Source organism: Rhamphochromis longiceps, linkage group LG3 (assembly GCF_057381845.1).
Source record: "Rhamphochromis longiceps isolate RC_006_pf linkage group LG3, R_longiceps_female_GT1.1, whole genome shotgun sequence".
Classification (NCBI taxonomy): domain Eukaryota; kingdom Metazoa; phylum Chordata; class Actinopteri; order Cichliformes; family Cichlidae; genus Rhamphochromis; species Rhamphochromis longiceps.
In genome coordinates, this window is record NC_140559.1 from 53,096,634 (window position 1) to 53,115,760 (window position 19,127).

The 19,127-nt window shown below is 42.6% G+C and overlaps 1 protein-coding gene across 1 annotated transcript; it reads right to left on the minus strand.

Moving 5' to 3' along the window:
- Nucleotides 1-54: 54 nt before the first annotated feature.
- Nucleotides 55-18,800, minus strand: hspa12b (heat shock protein family A (Hsp70) member 12B). Its single transcript, XM_085400345.1, has 14 exons — nucleotides 18,368-18,800; nucleotides 16,418-16,481; nucleotides 15,761-15,843; nucleotides 15,184-15,308; nucleotides 14,913-15,099; nucleotides 14,596-14,700; nucleotides 14,273-14,389; nucleotides 11,359-11,536; nucleotides 6,115-6,201; nucleotides 5,045-5,149; nucleotides 4,712-4,970; nucleotides 4,514-4,617; nucleotides 2,708-2,898; nucleotides 55-2,622 (listed from the first exon to the last, which is right to left on the minus strand). Exons 2-14 carry the CDS (start codon nucleotides 16,461-16,463, stop codon nucleotides 2,149-2,151), a joined length of 2,061 nt encoding a protein of 686 aa, XP_085256471.1. The 5' UTR covers nucleotides 16,464-16,481; nucleotides 18,368-18,800; the 3' UTR covers nucleotides 55-2,148.
- Nucleotides 18,801-19,127: the final 327 nt, after the last annotated feature.

The window sequence follows — 19,127 nt, forward strand, 5'->3', positions numbered from 1 at the left end:
AGAAGTGATCCAGACACAAGTGAAGTTCTGTGTTGTGTTCAACAGCGACGTGGATCCAAATGCATCCCAGTTTAGACAACATATAAAAGATGAGGTCGGAATTATATTTATTCGTGTTAGGGTTATTACACAAATACACAAGAAGACAGTTACTGGTTTAAACATGAGGTCTGCGTGACCTTAGCTCCACACATATACCTGATTTTCTTTGTACAGGTACTCAGTACAAGGCTCCACTGATCAAATCTTGAGAATTATTAGATCTATAAAGTAACAATTACACAGTATTTATAAAAGATGGATGTCGCAACTATGATGTCAAGTACTTGGCAAAGTCATATTTTGTAACAACTCTGTAGTTGCCAGTTAGGCTTTCCACAGCTTTATCATCTCTTTCCTCCACAGTGGGGACCATCATTTACAACATACACATGTGCTGATTAAGACCTTTGACTTAGGTCTGAAGCTTATTAGACATAAGTTGTAACTGAGTGCATAGATCAGGTTAGCATTTTCTCATATATGTTGTACAAAACGACACACTCACTGCTTCATTAGTAACCAATGCTAGTACCGGGTTGGACCCCCTTTGACCTTCGTTCTTCGTGGCACAGATTCAACAAGATGCTGGAAACATTCCTCTGACATTTTGGTTTATGCTGATGTGACAGCATCACACAGTTACAACAGATTTGTTGTTGCAAATCTCCCATTCCACCACATCCCAAAGGCGCTCGACTGCACTGAGAAGTGTGGTGATTTGAGTTTGTGACATCGTGCCTTATCTGCTTGGACGCCAAATTCTGACGCTATCATTGAAACCTTGCAGCACAATTAAGAATGATCAAAGCATGCAACATTTTTCCAGTCTTGTCAGGTTTTGGTGAGCCCGTGTGAATTGCTGCTCGCTGGATGTTATCTAGTTTTCAGATCTTTATCTATAAACCCTAGAGATGGTTGTGTGTGACAATCCCAGTAGATAAGCAGTTTCTGAAATAGACCAGCACCTCTGGCACCAACAACCATTCTCCATTCAAGGTCACTTAAGTTGCCATTCGCTCCCATTCTGTTGCTCGGTTTGAACTTCAGCAGGTCATCATGACCATGTCTGCGTGCCTAAGTGTACCTAATGAAATGGCAGGAACGCAGGGTTAAGGAACTTCACAATAGATTTCAGTTTAAAGACATAAAGCTGCATCCATCTGCAGGTAGTGAGTGAGTTCTTATGTGCATGTGGTGCTTCATCTAGTGTTTCCAGTAGTAACGATGCATCTGTAGAGGGCTATTTCCTGCTGTGTACTGGATGAGAAAGTCCATATGTTAAAACAGGACATGTTAGCGACTAGCTGGTGGACATAGTGGGGCGTTTATCAGCTGATGAGCCAAATGTTTCCTGATGAATTATGAATTAAGCATTGGATTTAAATTAATAGTTTCCTCTCAAAATAAAAGCTCACAACTTTTAGAGGTCACGATAGGTTTATGAGCTTCGTCTTCAAATAGCACAACTTCTGTTCAAAGTGGTTTGAAACATTTTAAATGTTATAAAGCCACAGTTCTTTTCTTATAGTATGTGTTTTGACGGATTCCAAGGCAGTGTTGTAGGTCAGTCTCTGCACCGCTAGGGGGAGTGCTTTCACATTAGAGAAACAAGGCTGCGGTCCAGTCGGTGACGTTTTATCTGCAGCGTTGCGTTGGTTTAAATAAGGCATTGTTTATTACACGAGGCCCAAAGGTAAAAGTCTGTATATTTAACGATCAACATGAGCGAGTTTCACTCATTAGGTAGCATATTGTGTTTCGTTAGAGTCACTGAGATAGTAAAGTCAGTTTGTGTCTCGCTCAGCTTTCATTCGTTTTCACAAAGTGTTTCTCTGACTGTTGGCGGGAAATGCTGCTGACGACATTATAAGGCGAGACATGGCGGACTTTGTCCCTCTTCAACTTCAAAGAGATTGAAGGACTTTGGTGTTTGTGAAGCGTGGATTCTCTCTTGATCTTCTTGCATCCTAAGTTGCTCCTAAGAATGCAGTGTTTTTCCAACAAAACATGTCGCCCACTCCCAAAGTACCGCTTTTTCTAAAATTATCATCCCTCCAATCAGCTAATGTGTGTTTTTGCATCCACGGCTCCACTTCCTGCTCCTCCTCAGTTAGACAGGAAGTCTATGGAAGCCCGGACGGAGCGGTTAGACATGACATCAACGGCCGTGACTTTAATCTCCGTGTCGCCAAACTGCATGGTCGCTCTGATTTCCCTTCTCTCTGGGGTTCCTGCTCCTGCTCCTCCCACCGCACCCGGTGGCGGTAACGGTTCGGGCAGGTCTAAGGTTATTGTGCCACACTTCCTGACTCCAGGGTCACAGATGTATGTGACGTCATCGGTGGCGGTGCAGTAGATGTTGATGATGATCTTCCGTTGGCCCAGACGAGCAGGCGTGTAGCTTCGCCTCACAACCTCGCCCAGGGCCACCGACTGGTCGACGGAGACGAAGCGATCGAGGATGTCCGTGCACCACTCACGACCGTCTTTGATGAGGAGTTTATCCCGTGGGTGGCGTCCCTCCACAAACCTGTTCAGGACACCAACACCATAGGTCAAAGGGCAACGACGCACTCGGACCTGTGACAGAGAGCGAGAGAGAACGATCGTAAGATAATGTGTCACATTACTACTCCGATACTTTCCGGTATTCCCGAACTCTCACCACGGTGGGATCCAACCCGAAGAGCACAGCGCCCTTCAGTATCGTAAGACCAACGTCGTGAGGAATGATGATGCGGCACGTCCTCCCCAGTGCCTTCTGGACGGCTTTTTGCAACATAGGGGATTCTGCAAAACCACCAACTAGGAAGAGGAAACGCACACCACGCACTTCTGGTTTTGTCATCAGCTCCTCTGTGAAGAAAGAAGATATAAAGCTTCTTAAGTAATTTGTCTTTCCATTGAGAGAATTTCTGCCTTTTCCAGCAGCTGTCCCCGGTGTTTCTTCATGTCAAACCCTTTGTTGACTCCCAGTTTTCTTTTAATGACCACCAAATATTCATACTGGGAAACCATTCCATGGTTTTGAATGTACCACTGGCATGTGCTTGATTTGAAACAGACTGCATTTTTCTGGTTTTGTTCTCTTTTGAAAAGGTTGGAAAACATAAAAATGAAATCACAACCATCTTGAAAAGGGTCTCAAGGAAAGCCATTATGTTTTGATTGATTTGAGCTGTAATTTGTAGCTGTAGCAGCTTTTGTCCTTTTACATCTGAATAAGCACACTTCATGCTTTTGGCAGTCGATAATCTAGTAAGGTCAGGAGTTCAAGCAGTGTGCAAGAATCTAAGCAAACTCATGTCCCATCTTTAGTCCATGTAATCCGTTTTTTTTTTGTTATGTTTTTGTTTTGTGTTTTGGAAAAATCTGCATTAAAAAGTCACCAAATATTGGTCCTAAAAAAGACTATAACCTAACCAGGCTTTACGAATGATGGAAAATACATGGTCACAACTTGGTATAAAAATAGTGCAGCTAATTTCCTTCTGCATGACAACTGCATTTCATTACTGGGCCCCTAATAGAGCTGCTAGGATTCTGTTTAAATTTGTTTTTTTGTTTTTTTCAAAAGGTGGTGATTTAGTTTTGATGAGTTAAATTCTATTATTTCGTTAGTCAGTTACCTAGCACTAATTAGCTGAAATCTATTGCGCATGATTAACCCGTTATGCGCACTCACAGACAATAAATTGATGGACGTAGCTTCTGCGAAGCCAAAGCATCAGCGCGTGAAACCTACATTCCTTTCAACGGCCACCAGATGGCGATAGCTGTGATTACAAAATGACTTCCTGTCTACGCGGAAAAAGCTCTCTGATTTGACACAGATAAACACTTCCCACATGCGTTTGTCACTTGTTTCGAATAAGATATTAATGTCGTTTGATTTCAGAAATGAGGATCATCCAGGTTAGGCTATTTGCAAGCAGTTTTACGCTCAGACACGCCCTCTCTCACATCCAGTTTCAACACAAAGATGGCAGAAATTCATCTCGCTCCAGGCTTCAAAATGGGATTAATGGGTGACTTCATGGTAGCTGCGTCTATTTTTTATGTTTTTAATGTGTGCACTTGAATTTTGCCACTGCTAACAAGCAACTCTACCCTGTTGTTGAAACACGGTCACTTCTGGTTCCAAAAAACCCTTAAAAATGTCGATAATTTCAAGGGCCTATTCTGCACAGGTTCATCTTGACGCCCGAGCACGGCGTTCGTTGAGCTTGAATACTAGTTTTATCTCGGAAAGCCTTTGCACTGGCTTTCTCCTGGGGTTGTTTTTCAGGTTTCTCCTAGTAGATTTACTGCAAAGTTAAACAGAAGAGTTATGTGAAAGTACACAAAACATAAGTGGGGAGTGGAAGGAAAAGGAAGTTTTTAAGTGCCCGGGTCTTTTATGTCAATCAGTACATTTTTGTGTATAGCATGTGCGCAGCAGCCCCCTTCTCTGGACATTTGTCTTTCTTACCAATGTGCTTCACAATCTTGCTGATGGTGGGCTGGAAGAGCTCATTCATGGCTTCCTGTGTCAGCCGCAGCATCCCCTGGGAGGACCACTTCACTATATTCATACTGCACACACAGAAGGAAGTAAAAAATCACTCTGTCATCTAAAGTTGCACGTACGCTCGTTGTTCACTCATCGCACCTCTCAGCCCACACTCACTTGCTCCTTCTCAGGGCAGCCTCCACACTCTGCCCTCTGTGCCTCTTGTAGTAGTCGATGAAAGAGAAAGGCAGGGAGATGTTGAGGGCGTTGGTCCTGCCCGGAGACGCTGTGCGTTTCCTCGCCTCAAACGCGATCATGAGGTCCACCCAGGCCGCTGGCCGCTTGGCTTTAAAGCTCTGGATGAAGTCCTCGCCAAAGATCTGGCACAGCATGGCTTCGAAGGCCAGGTCGACTCCGACGGCGCCGTAGGGACCGCCTGGCGGAAACACCGCAGCTATAGAAACTGTAGGAAATGTGTTTGCTTTTTTTGTCCTTTGTAAAAGGATGTACCTGAGGCCTTGTAGAGCTCTTTAAGAGTTCCCTGTGGCTGCTCAATCTGATGGACTGTCAGGTCAACTGTTCCTCCTCCGCAGTCTGCAACCACATATCTATCACCTGAACAGAGAGGGCACGGATGAACACATGCTGTTGTTTTGTTTGCATCCTAAGAACATTTTTTGCTTTTTCATACCTCATATTTCAGATTTTTTAAAGAAAAAAACACATATCAAGCACATCAAGCTTGTAGGAGGAAATCGTGGAAGATAACGTGTCTTCATTTTTGTGGACGATGCAAAAATGCGTGTGTGTATATTTGGTTTGTCTGCAGCTTCCCCAGAAACTCTTGAACACGCAGTGTTTTGAATGTAAACAACCTTGAGGCATCTGTGGTTGCTGCTCTTCCCCTGCTAGAGTGTATGTTTGTGATATGTCCGGTGATAAGGGTTAGTTTTCGTGTAGCTACCCTGACGACTGCACCCTAAACACGAGAGCTCATGAGACGTGTAGAAGCGAGTGAGGAAGAGAAAAGAAGGCGTGTGGTGGAAATGAACAGAAATAAAAATATAAGACAAGAGGAGGAATCAAAGGATGTTTGCAAGGCAGGAAGATAAGAGAGTCTCTTCTTCTTGTATCTGCCGTGCAGAGAGTCCCATGGGCTGGGTCCTTCCTGTGTGTGTGTGTGTGTGTTGACAGGGATGAGCGCACTAAGGGTCAGCAGGCGCACGTGGCTCCACAAAATGCAGTCATGCCTCAACAACAGAGTGAACAACTTTCATTTCATAACCCAGGAAAATGCAAAGTATGCAAAGTAATTGTTAATTTTCCATCATACATATTTACAGTAAAACAAACAAAAAAAAAGATCTTATTATTAAAACACATCAGGAAGCCATAATTAGATTATTTAAATCAGTTCAAATAGAACCTGCAAACATCAGGTTTGGGGTTTGTCCTCTATTAAAGTGGGCGGGTTTGTTCCTCAGAGTCTGCAGGCTGGGGTTAAAGGTCAAAGTCATCCATATCTCCCACATGTGGGGTCTGCCTGTCTCTTAGGCTCACATACGCACAGATGGCCTTACCAGTCTGCAGCTCTGACCACAGCTCTCCAGTTCCACTCTCCACCAGGAAGGTCCTGCTGTGTCTAGATCGCCTCAGCTGCTCCCTTGCTGTAACAGAACACACGCACAGAATGATTTATTTATTTATCTACTGTTTCTTTGCTATTCAGGGGCACGAGCCGGAACCTCTTCTGTCTTTCTGTGAGTCGAAAAAAAAAAAAGTTGAGCATTGAGGTGAAAGTGATGCTTCTGATTACTAATTTTGGGAGAAAAACATGGAATCAAAGGGGAATTCTCGAAAACAGTTCATCATCTTCTCTGTCAAACACTGTTATCAGCTGTTTCCACAGCAGGTAGCTCTGCATGTTTGATTTGGCAGTTTTTTCACAGGATGCCCTGCAGATGCAACCCCAAGGGGAGTTTGTGTTACCAGCTGGAATCAAGCCAGAGACCTTTCACCTGCCAAGTGTTATCCATTACACCTTTGGAGGCGCTTGATCAGGTTAAAATCAGTAACATGAACATATTTATAGGCTGGTACAAAAACCAGTTTTGGTCTTTATGGTTAATTTAGCACTTTAGCCACTCTGAATGATGAGCAGCTGCCCCCGATCTTTGCTAATTTATGGCTTTTTGGACCATTTTAATATAAATGAAATATCTAACAAAATTAATGGCCTGCTGTGTGGCATTGATCACCCATGACTTTTGCACTTGAGCTTGGTTGATGAAATCCCAGCTTTTTCTTAGTGTGTTACTGAGCACTAATTAGCAAGTATCTCCATCTGTACATTTTCACATTTCGTGGATACAGCGTACTAACCAGGCTTGTTAGCCTAAACTGATAATTAAGCCCTCCACCCATCTGCTAACCTAAATATGTGACCCAGCAGTAGAAGAGCAGACCATGAACACACTAGAATCCCAGCTGTGCACAGAAACAGTATGCATCTCATCTTGTGCCATATAGGAGGCACTCAACGGCCTCCACAGTCACCAGATCTTAATCCAGTAGATGTGGTTAAAAAAGAGATTTGGATCATGGATGTGCAGCTGACAAATCTGGTGTCTGTTAGTAGGTCTGCCTCCTGAATTCTCCATTAGCCCTGCAGTCCAGTAATTTGACCGTCATTTATATGATCTGGAATAAAGAACTTATGATAAATATAACTGTTTGCCTCCAAGTGACCAAATAACTAATTGCAAGATTAATGCACTTAAAAAAAAGAAGGAATTTCTCTGGACTCTCTCCAGCTGCGAGCCCATAGAGTCATCACCACCGTTCACCACCATGCACCGCCTCGCCTGGATTCAAACAATCTTTATCTCTCTGTATAAACACACTTGGTGCACGGTCAGACACTTAAGTTTGCTTCTGACTACTACTCCTCAATGCAAAGAGGTTCGAGCCAAAGCACAATCTTCCTCAACTTCAACCGGAGAGATAAATGTTTGTAATTTATGCTACATATGAGAGTTTATGGCATTTGTGCAGGACGAAGCATAAATCATCCGATCCAAGTTAAACAAGAAAACCGTACGGTCATAATATTTTTATGTGACAGGAGCAATTTGTTGGAAATGAAGAATGCGCTCGAATTTCAACATTCTGTTTGTTCTCCACGTGTAAACTGTGAGAGTGGCGGGCTAAGTGGACGGATGGGGGAGGCCAACAAAAACACAGCAGGCTCACATGCAGCTGGCAAAAATACAGCATACCTGACAGGCTGTTTGACAGAGCAGATACACTATATATGCCTGCACACGTCAAGGTGAACACATGAAAGGAGACATAATGGTTCTGAGAACCAAATAGTTACAAATTAATGGAAAACTAGATGAGAAAGTTAAAATGTAAAAAATATATATATAGCACTAGTCATTTGGTAAACTGTGAGCCTGATGAAAGGCAAGCGTAAACATGTGTGTCATAGGCAGCGAGCACGGCTTTTGATGGAGGTTAGTGCTGGTGAAAGTGGTTTTTACATGGTTTTCTCAAACCGCATGAACACCACACACCACAATAATTAGAGTAATGGACGGGGGTTTGTGGGGGAATAAGAACAAAGGTTGGAGACTTATTGGGCAACACTGTGTCGAAAGCAAATATACACATACTGTTGTTTAAGGACCTTGGATGACACAGAAGGTAATGTATGTACCTCTGTGTGTGTGTGTTTGTGTGTGGTCGCACATAGTAAATAAGCTGAACGAAGAAAAGCACAATCACACAGGCCTTGATTTCGCCGGTGCCTGCGTGTATGTTTTACAGGGGTGATGGATGGAACGCAAGTCTGGAAACCATTTACATAAAACAGCAGAAAAAGAAAATGTGTGTGCGTTAACGACTCCCCGATGCTATCTTTGGAGATGAAATGAGGTGGAAGACGCGCTAAAGATAGTAAAAAAACACGACCGGGAGACCAAGTGTGGGTGTGTAAATACGTCTGTTTGCTCGAGTCCTCGGAAAGCGAGCGAAAAAGCGAAAGAGGTAGAGAAAGTCTGGGAGAATAAAGGGAAAAATGAAAGTGAGTGAAGGAGGGGGAGACTGACAAGCCAGGAGGGGGTGAGATCATAGTCTCGCTGCACCTTGTTCCAATTACAATATCCTGTGTTTAGTGTGTGTGAATGTGTGTGTGTGTGTGTGTGTCACTGACTGCATATGTATAAGTGGGCCTTTGCAGGGGATTTTGGTCAGCATATGCGCCCACTGAATTATGCATCACTCTTCTTTCTCCCCAGCTTGAAATGACTTTTCTTCATTGCTACATCTTCGTGGTATTTCCTTCATGTGGGCACGAAGGACACGCTCTTCTGTTTTGGAAGTTTTTTGTTGCATTTTGGCTTTTTGTTAAAGTTCTCACTTGTGTACTGGTTCTGGAGGTACTTTCCCGACTGTAAATCCCCATATTTGAATTTTCTTTTAAAGCTGCGCTCTGATCCAGATTTCTATAGCAACAGCGGCTCACATTACTATGTGTCATGTGAATGAAGTAATTTGTAGGCATACACTCACCGAGAAATGTTGCCTGAATTTATTTTCATTTCATTTGGCAAACTTTTGGGTCATAGCTTTGGATTTTCATGAATAAAACATGACTAAGTATTGATCTACTTAGTGTATCTATTGGCAACTACACTACAAACCCCCAAAATTGGTAGAACCAAAAAAAGGAACCAGATTTCCTTAATTTGTTTAAGCTGGTGACGTTTTTTCATCTTTTAATCTTTTAATTAAATTCCAAATGTAGTACATCACTTAGACAAATCAAAGTAATTATTAGTGACTTAACATATTCAGTTAATAGGACTTACTTACTAAGAGTTAAATGAGATCATTAATTATATGGTATGTTCGATGGAGAGTGACCTTTTTCTTCTAATGAACCCATGCTTACTAAGCCACAGGCCTCAGTGATGCCTTTGACATTGATGGCCATCCATACGTGACTCAGATGCAGCCCTAAAATGGTTCAAATGATCTCTTATACCAAGAAACCTTGCTGTCTTTGTTCAAGGCTTTGTGTCTTTGAGTCCCACCAAGCTTGGTTCTTGGGCCCCTGTTATTCATTTGTCTCACATCTCTGGGACAGATTATAGAAAGTTTTAAAACAAGCTCAATTGTTACTTATTTGCTGATGATAGCCAGCTTTATTTCTCAAACCACATGAGGTCTGTAAGGTTATCAATGCTAATGCCAAAAATGCTAGCAGGGATTAGTAAAAATGGTAAAACTCTGCAGCTTGATGCTGATTTTGGTTCTGGTTGTCGTCCTCGTCATCAAGAATAATCTGGACTGTTGGCCTTTGCTGTTAATGTCAGTATGTGTAATTTAGAGGTTATCCTTGATCAACCCCTGTCCATGTTAAACAAATGTTTCCACCAGGGAAATATTTCACCGCTCCCTGTATTGACGTGTAATTTTCTGGTTTTTAATTTAGTAAATGTTTAACAGTATCACCCCACTATAATGTCCCTTCACTGGCCTCTTTTAACATCTATGATCCAGTTAAAAATCCTCTCCCTTGCTTACAGATCATTGTAAGGTCACGCTACCTTGCATGTCGTCGTGCTTCTTTAACTTTAGTGTTCAGCCAGCTCATTCAGGTCAAACAATCTGAAATGACTGTTTGCGCCATGTTATGATCTAAGGACATGCAATGATAGAGCCTTTGAGGCTTTGCGCTGCTCTTAGCCATGTTTAAATAATTACAATTTTGTTATATATTATTTTTTGTCTTTTTTAAATTTGTTTTTCAAATGTTCTTTTGTATTTTGTGTCATTTACCTGCTTTTTCTATTAGCTTAGATTATATTCTACAAAGCACTTGGTGAATCCTGTCCATTAAAAACACTAATCTTAAGTATTTCTTCCTTGTGTATTTTAAAATTGTTATTTTTAACATGGACACACTGCACACTCCTGTTACTGACATTCAATAAACCAGTTACATGCTTCACTTATATTGTTACAGCATCACTGTTCTGACATTTTTCCTTCCCTCAGCCCCAACCAGCCATTGCAGATGGCTACTTCTTCTTGAACCTGGTTCTGCCCTCAGTTTCTTCCTGTTAAAAGGGAGTTTTTCCTTCCCACTTTTGCCAAGAGCCTGCTCATAGGGAGTCATCTGATTTATTCTCTGTATTATTGTAGGGCCTTAACAATATCTTACAATATAAAGCTCCTGTTTTTTTGTCATTTGGCACTAACTGTGGCAGCCTTTAAGTACTATTTGAGTTCTATTTTCATTTAAAAAGTGTAAAATGGAGTAGAAATTCCAGCTTGTTCCTTTTTAAGAGTTTCATGTGATTTCTTATGAAATGTTAAGTGCTTGTGATCTACTGCCACAAACTTAACTAAACACTAAACACTTCTAAGGAAAAGCTTTTCTGGCACTGCGTAAAGTTAATTAAAGAGCTGATGTGTTAAATAGTTCCTTGCATCCTCTTCATTGGATTTCTGTGGTCTGTTTCCGATCAGACCCTATGGTCTATCCAAACACTTCATCGCACACACAACTGCAAAGTCATCTGAGCCATGAGTAGTATCTGCATTCAGATCGCTGTGCTTAGTGCGCTCTCTTTCTTTGTCTTTAACAGAGGCGCATTTAGCCTTTGAAAAAAAGACCCCACAACCCCCAAGTGAAATCAAAAAGCAGCATTTCCAGGAACACAGTGCGGTTTCACGCTCATGCTAATGGCAAAGTCAACAACAAGACCCCTGCTCAACAGAAATTACATGCACACATGCTCTCTGTTCTCTACCTTGTCTGAAGCTGGAATCAAAGGGCCGCGAGACATCCAATTCCAGGCCGTTTGTGATTGGCTGCATGCTCAGGTCAATCACCTGGTGGAGGCGGAGCTTCCGACAATAAATGGATGCAGCCTCGGGTTCAAGAGCAATGAGGAGCTGCTCAGGACAGTCAGGAGACACCAGACCAGCCTATAAAGGACACAGAAGAAGCTTTACCCATATTGTTGACTGACAGGCAACACTTTTTAGTACCTGGATGAAAATCCACCTTCAGCTGTTGCTTGTTTGTGAATCTTTGCGTCCTCAGTTTTGTTTTAGTAAGTGATTTAATAACTGTAGGTTAAGGATCAGGTGGTTGACTTGGTCTTTCTCTGGTATTATCCATTTGCACTGTGAAGTGTTGTATGAGTAGTTTTACAGCATTTGGCTGAATTCACCCTGATACTTCTTTTAGCAGTCACAACATCATTGAAGACTGATTCCACTGGCAGCATTAGATGCCCGTCCTGTAACATTGTCTCCACTATATGATGTGGTATGCTTCACATCAAGAGCTGTTCTTTTACGTCTCCATACGTTTTTCTTCCCATCTTTCTTTGTTTCATTGTCCAAAGGATCCCCCTCTTTTACAATATTTCTGGCAAATTTTAATTTGGCCTTTAAGTTCTTTAGTGTAACCAGTGGTTTGCACCTTGTATTTACATCCATGAACATATCTCTTGATCCTAGTTTTGCACATAGCACTTTGCTTTCAGACTTCTGGCCTGCTTGTGGTTCCTAGAGTAGAATGGGAGGCATAGTCTTCAGCTTTCAGCTTCCCAGCTTGGATTTGGGAGACAGTTTTAAGATTAGGCTTAAAACTTTCCTTTTTGATAAAGCGTATAGTTAGGGCTGGATCAGGTGACCCTGAATCCTCCCTTAATTTTGCTGCAATAGGTCTGGCAAGTTGCTGGGAGCTTCCTGTGATACACTGAATGTTTTTTCTTCACTCACCTTTTTTCACTCTCTATGTGTTTACACACCACTGTGCATTTTAATCCTTAGCTATTATTAATCTCTGGCTGTCTTCCACAGAGTGTCTTCTATCCTGTCATCCTCCCCTCACCCCCAACCAGCCGCAGCAGATGGCTGCCCGTTGCCGAGCCTGGTTCTGGAGGAGGTATTGTCTGCTAAAAGCAAGTTCATTCACTATTTCCCTAATATTTTGATCAAGAAAACTAGAATATGAAATCATGAATGTATTATGAATTTTAAAAATATAGCTAATGTAGGGAGAAAAAGAAAAATATTATAAAGTGAAATATTATAAAGTGAAAGCATGTTGTAATAATAGAGATAATTAAAGGAGCCATTCATATATTTATAACTCAAATGTCAATGTTATTTAACACACACACACACACACACACACACACACACACACACACACACACACTGAATTACAGTGGATACAAATAAATAGAAACAAACACACATGGTGAATGACAGCAATGGGAGCAAATTCACTGACAGTTGGGATAAAACGCTGAATAGAGTAGGAGAGGTGTATAAGCATAACTCATGATATATTGGGGGTAAAGTTGAGTGTCAATGTGTGTGTGTGTGTGTGTGTGCGTGCAGGGCGGGGGTCTAGTTTAAACTTCCTGTGTTTGTACGCCGGTCTCCCTCATTGTTTAGCCATGATGACATCATCACCAGCAGGAAGTGCACACGCCCCAAGAATCAAGCCAGGAGCCAGCTCAGGGTAAGTGTGTGTGTGTGTGTGTGTGTGTGTATGTATCAGTGTTAATATCAAAAAGTGTATGGATTCGACTATTCATGTCTGTACTAAAGTGACTAAATGGTAGATGGCAGATAAAAGTAAATAAATAATCACAGTGTTTGTTGCGTGTCATGATCCTGGGTCCTTTTGACCCAGCGTTTTGTGTTTTCTCTTCGATTTTGGTTCTGTTCTTCCTCTGGTTAGTGTTTACTCTGTTCTGCCCGTGTGTTCCGGTATCCAGTCCGCGTTTCTTAGTTTGTGTCCTTTCATGTGCAAGTTCCTGTTTTATTGTGAAGGTCTGCGTCTTATGTGAGTGTTTTCAGTTTGCCTCCCTAGTCTCGTCATGTTTATCACTCCCAGCTGTGTCTCCCACCTGTGTGTAATCTCCCTGTGTTCTCTGAGTATATTTAAGTTGTATTTTCTGTCTTAGTAATTGCTGGTTCGTCTGTGTTGTTTCCCCTCGGTCTCCCTGCGTCTCTCCGTATGTATTTCCCCGGACCTCTGCATCTTCGTTTCTGGTTTGTTTTTGTTAGTTTTACCCAGTTTAGGTTTTCCTGTTTCACCTTCACCCACGCCATTGCTGTTTGTATTTTCTTTTGTTAATAAACACTCACCTGCTCCAGAGCTGCTGCCCTTTGGGTCCTTTTCTACATTCCACACGGCTTGCCCTGGCAATCCGTGACATTGCGTCAGTAAAGAAAGGGTGGCATTAAGAGTAAAAGGTTGTTGAGTCTTTCCCAGGCTGGTCCTTTCCCATTGATTTATACTGGGATAGGACCTCTTGCATTCTTGGGCTTGTACGTACACTTCCTACATCTTCTATGTACAGTTCATAGAGGACGGTGTGTGCATGGGTGGGAAGATGTGCAAAGAGGAAAAGAGCAGTGTGCATGTGCGTGTGTGTGTGTGTGTGTGTGTGTGAAAGAGATTGTAAATAATCCTCTGTGAGAACATCAGTCCTTATCTCATGCTTTATTCACTATCTTTCTTTCCACTGGCCCGTTGTTCTTCCTATTCTTCCGATTCTCTCACACACACACACACACACACACACACACTCCACAGTGATTCCCTGTGTATCCACATGTGCACAACACCATGATACGCTGTAAAAAATAAAAATAATTTTTAAAAATCAACAAAACAACAATGTGTTTTCATACCAGGTATGCTGCTTCTCTCATGAACTGTTTGGCAGGTTGTCTCCACACAGCAGGAACAGTAATCACCCATCTGATCTCATCTCCCTCCAGCACTGATGAAGACTGGTCTTTCACCTCCTAAAACAGGAGCCCCCACCCCCCCACAAAAAAATCATTTTCTTCTTGTACTCTGAAGTGAACCACACAGAGTGAAGTGATCTCCCAAGGGGTTTCATTTAAAAGTGCTAAACAAAGGTACACCAAATACACATTCACGTCCTATCCTAGAATATGAGAAAGTATTCAGTGTACTGCAGTGGTGAATGAAGTGATCTGAGGTGTACCTTCAGCGCGTGTTCCCTGAAGAAGCGAAGGGCATGAGCAAACACGTCTATGGCCCTGACCTTTTGACCGTTCACCGCCTCCAGTTCCGTCTCCATAGTGAGGTCCTGCAGCAAACACAATCACAACTGCTGAAAAAAACAAAACGCCGCACCAGGAAGTCTGCAGCACCAGTTAAAGCTTGTTACTTTCAACCACAGTTTTACTTCTCAGCTGTGGGCAGTGATATAAAAATCTCCCACTCTTGCACATGTCAGTGCACCATAATGTCCTTTAACACCGGGTACGAGATGTCACTATTTTCACATCTGTTTCTTACACTTGTGCTGTGGATCCTCATTTTGAATTTGTCAAAGTAAAGCCAGTGCCGGGCCTCTTCTGGATCCAAGTCATGGTAGAAGTCTCGAGCGGCAAACCCAAAACTGTGGAACCGCAAATCTGGAGTGAGCAGCAGACACGTTGGGCTCTTCTGGTTGGCCACTCCAGGGTCGCCACCCTCCCACCGCCTGCATTTAGTGAAGAACCACTGTCAAAACTTCAAAATAAAAATACAGAGTATATAATTGATGAGAATACACACAGGCTCTTACTTCATCATGTGTATGGCTTCCGAGTCCTGTGTGAAGCTGAAAGCGTAGCCGCTGGAGGTCGTCCCAAAGTCTATAGCTATGACAACGGAGAATGGACAAGCCATCCGGGGCCTGACCTCCACCCTCTTAGAGAGCGATGAGAGACAGAGAGGTAAGAATGGATACGGTTTCTATCAGTAAACCTGGTGGTGTTTTTAAACTGACATTGCTAACATTAGTGGACAGAGTCAGAACAGAATTAATAAGCAGGCTTAGAAATCAGAAGCTATTTTTGATGGACCTCTACTTGCATACATTGGCGCCAAGTTGGTGTGTTTCTTTGCCACTAATTTCAGTCTCTCCGTAAGTTTTATACTGTAAGGTAAATGTTATGGTAAACCACTAAGAGCAGTTAGAAGTGGATGTGGCATTGCAGGCCTCGTTTAAGGACTTTATATAAAGTTAAATGAGTAGTAAGAGAGGAATGAGTGTGTAGGAGTGCCTGTGGTGAGTGGCCGTGTGTGTGTGTGTGTGTGTGTGTGTGTGTGTGTGTGTGTGTGTGTGTGTGTGTGTGTGTGTGTGTGCGTGCAGTAGCTACCGGTGAGGGTGAGGGTGTGAGGGGAGTGATGCTGCAGTCATTTCTGGCTGTGGCAGGCGAAGATGGAGTGGATACGTTTTCACCTGGAAGACAAGGGAGGAGATGAAATGTGTGAATATGCAGTGGTGCTAACAGGGGATGTGGCTAATGAGGGAAGTGAAGGTGAATCCCCTCTCAAATATGAAAGTTTCTTTAAGTCTTAATATTGGAAAAGCACCACATGCACTCCCTGAGAACAAACATAAAGGTCATCCTGTCTGTTTAAGGAGATATGCAGTTATGGGAACACTATTATCATAAGAAAGGAGGTGGTTCTGAACTGTCCTCAGCTACTGATACTAACATGCTGAAAGTGTATTTGCTGAGTAACTGCAGAAAACACCTCATTTTTCACCGTGGATGTTAGAAGATTAGGTCAAATGTAAACACACTTGACCTCTCTAGATCAAAAAGTGATAATCGTAATGAAATGGAATCGTGGGAATGCCACTGGAATGTGAAGTGCGTAGTATACCCAAGTGGGAGAGGGACATGGAAAGGTCAGCATGTCCACGGTCCAACAGATAAAGAAGGAGAAGTCATTTGGACAGGACTGCAATAGCAAACTAGTGTTGATGTGTGTGTGCGTGCGTGTCAGTGTTTGAGTGTGTATCTCACTTGGTATCTGCAGGCTGTTGGAGTCTGGCTGCAATACGTCAGCCATCTTTACAGGAGCCAGGGTCTGCAGAGAAACAAACCGATGATAACATGATGAATGGAAAACGATGTCTGTGGAAAACACTGCTGTAATACATATTATCACCTATTTGACTCTTAACACAAAGAAAAAGGACTTTACCCAAGTTTCATGATATATTTATAGGATACATTAGCTTTTTTTAAAGCAAGTCTTATCTGGCAGGCGCACTGGCAACACTGTTGCCTCAGAAAAAGAAGAAGGTCCTGGATTTGAGTACACTGGGCAGCAGAGATCTTTGTGTGGGGGGTTTGCATACTTCCCCTGTGCCAGCGTGGGTTCTCGCCTCCCACAGTCCAAACATATAAATGTTTGGTTATTTTGTGATTCCAAATTAGTTGCAGAGTGAGGTTGCTGAGTGCTGAGCCGCGTAGTGCGTAAAAGTCCGTTCCAAACCTCCTCTTGCACAAAAACTGTGCAGCAGACATGGGTTTAGACAGCATAGCAGCTCCTGTACTTTTGTCCATGTAGTTTATCATCTGCTGCAGATACAATGATTAAAACCTGACCTTTTTATTCACATGTTTCAACATAACAGCACACGGATATCATGGCTCCATCAATTCACTAGCAGGTGCACTTTTATGGCCTTCAGGGATACTTTTGGAAGTCATTGTCAGGATTATTATTAGTAATAACACTCCTGATCTTTGTGCCATCACAAAAACCAACGTGCCAGAGTCAAAGCATCACATTACGAGGTCTGTTCACCAAACAGCATGACGCAGACACTTCTTTGGAAGGCGCTACGTGCTGCATAAACATGTTGGAAAAATAGATATAGGAAGAAAATGGGGAGTTGTTTTGGACGAAGAAAAGTGACATTAATCAGCGAAGGAGGGGAGGTGAACAAAGCACACGCAAACCATCATTCACAGCTAACATCAGCATCAAACTTAAAGCTGTTAGAGCTGCACAGCAAAGATTATAACATGATATAAGTAAATGAGAGTTGATTAAAATAGTAAGATATGTTGTTATTATGTTGTTGCTGGAGTATATCTGCTCCATGCTCTGTACATATGCTGCATCTGCTGAACTGACTTATTTCTCCTAAAAAAAGCAAGTACTGTATGTGTGTGTGTGTGTGTTTTTTCCTATGGCCAGTGTGTGTGTGTGTCTCTATGTGTGTCTATGTGTGTATGTGTGTATGAGTATTGATTACAGCTCTGGGATTATACTGTGATCTGAGCCAGGAGTAAACTAAACAGATGAGTGCAATGAAACAAAGATGTGTTTGTTTAAATCTCTTTCTTGTGAGTGTGTGTGCGTAAGAGAGAGAGAGAGAGAGAGAGAGAGAGAGAGAGAATAAAGCAACCATAAGTTATCTTGACATCCTTTCTTTGCATACATGCATGCAACATCTGCGCGCATTTATCCGAGCCTGTGCCTGGGACACTGGAATATAATGTGTGTGTGCATCGCTCGCTTCCTTTCCCAGCAGCTGTCCTCACTATTTGATGTTAAAAACAGAAAGAGGATGAAACTCCCCAGCTACTCCCTGCCTTTTCGTTTTGCATATACCTGCCCCCTAAGTAATGTCATTCTTTTTCTCTCTGTCGTCTCATCATCTCCTAAGCCTAATGTGCGGTGGATGCTTCACACCCACCCGAGTCCCAGCCGTGGATCAGCAGAACATGCAACTAAAACTCCTGAGTGACAGATTTTGCAAAACGCTCCACTTTTGTGCACCATTAACAATAAGCTCTATCAGTTTCTAGACTGCACAAACAGGATTTTGCCATCTTAGACAAAAGTTTTTTAGCTCGGAATAGAAGGATTATTGCATTCCTCTTCAGAGAGTAACCAACCTCATTATGCCAACAAGAGCTGGACTCCACAAAAAAGCCTGATCTTTTAAGTTAACTCACCCTTTAAGTGCTGCTTTCTCCTCTGTGCCCCCTGTTGTTTCAGCCGCTCCTGGCTGCAGCACAAAAATATTCCCAAACTCTGGAACTTGGCAAACTTGGAATCTATCTCCAGGGGTTTGCGATGGAGAGAAAAAGGGAAGAGGAGGAAACGAGAGGATGCTTTTCTAGGAATCCCGTGTTAAGAATGCAAGACTTCTTCCCAGCTGACTTGCAGGCAGATTCTCTGAAAGAATCGGAAGAAAACAATGGCTTGTGCAAGAAAAATGACAGGAAAACAAAGAAAATCCTTAGTTGCTTTCAAATGGATTTCTGAATTGGGTTTGCAGCTCAGCCTCTCTGCAGCTCAGCTCACCGTCTCCCTGCTCTGCACAGGAATGTCAGAGAAAAGTGGTGACACACACACACACATGCAAACACAGACACGCATACACCAGTTGCAGAAGTAGGAGGGCTATGACAGGGCACGGTGGGGGATTTACCCCAATGGGAAATTGCCGTTTGCGTTGGCGACTGAGGGTGGAGTCGTTTTGAAAAGTTAAGTCATCTCGCCCTCTCGCCTCCCACCCGCTCCTCCACATCTATCCTTCCACAGTTTAATTAGCTCTTCCTGTCTCCCTTTTTGCTCTTCTTTTCATCTTTTTCTCTGTTTTTTCTTTTTACTATTTTCATTCTCAATCTCATATCTTTGCACTTTCACTGATATTGCAGCTGGCCTTCTTAACCTCTTCACACAGGCGTGCAGATCATACAGATACACAGA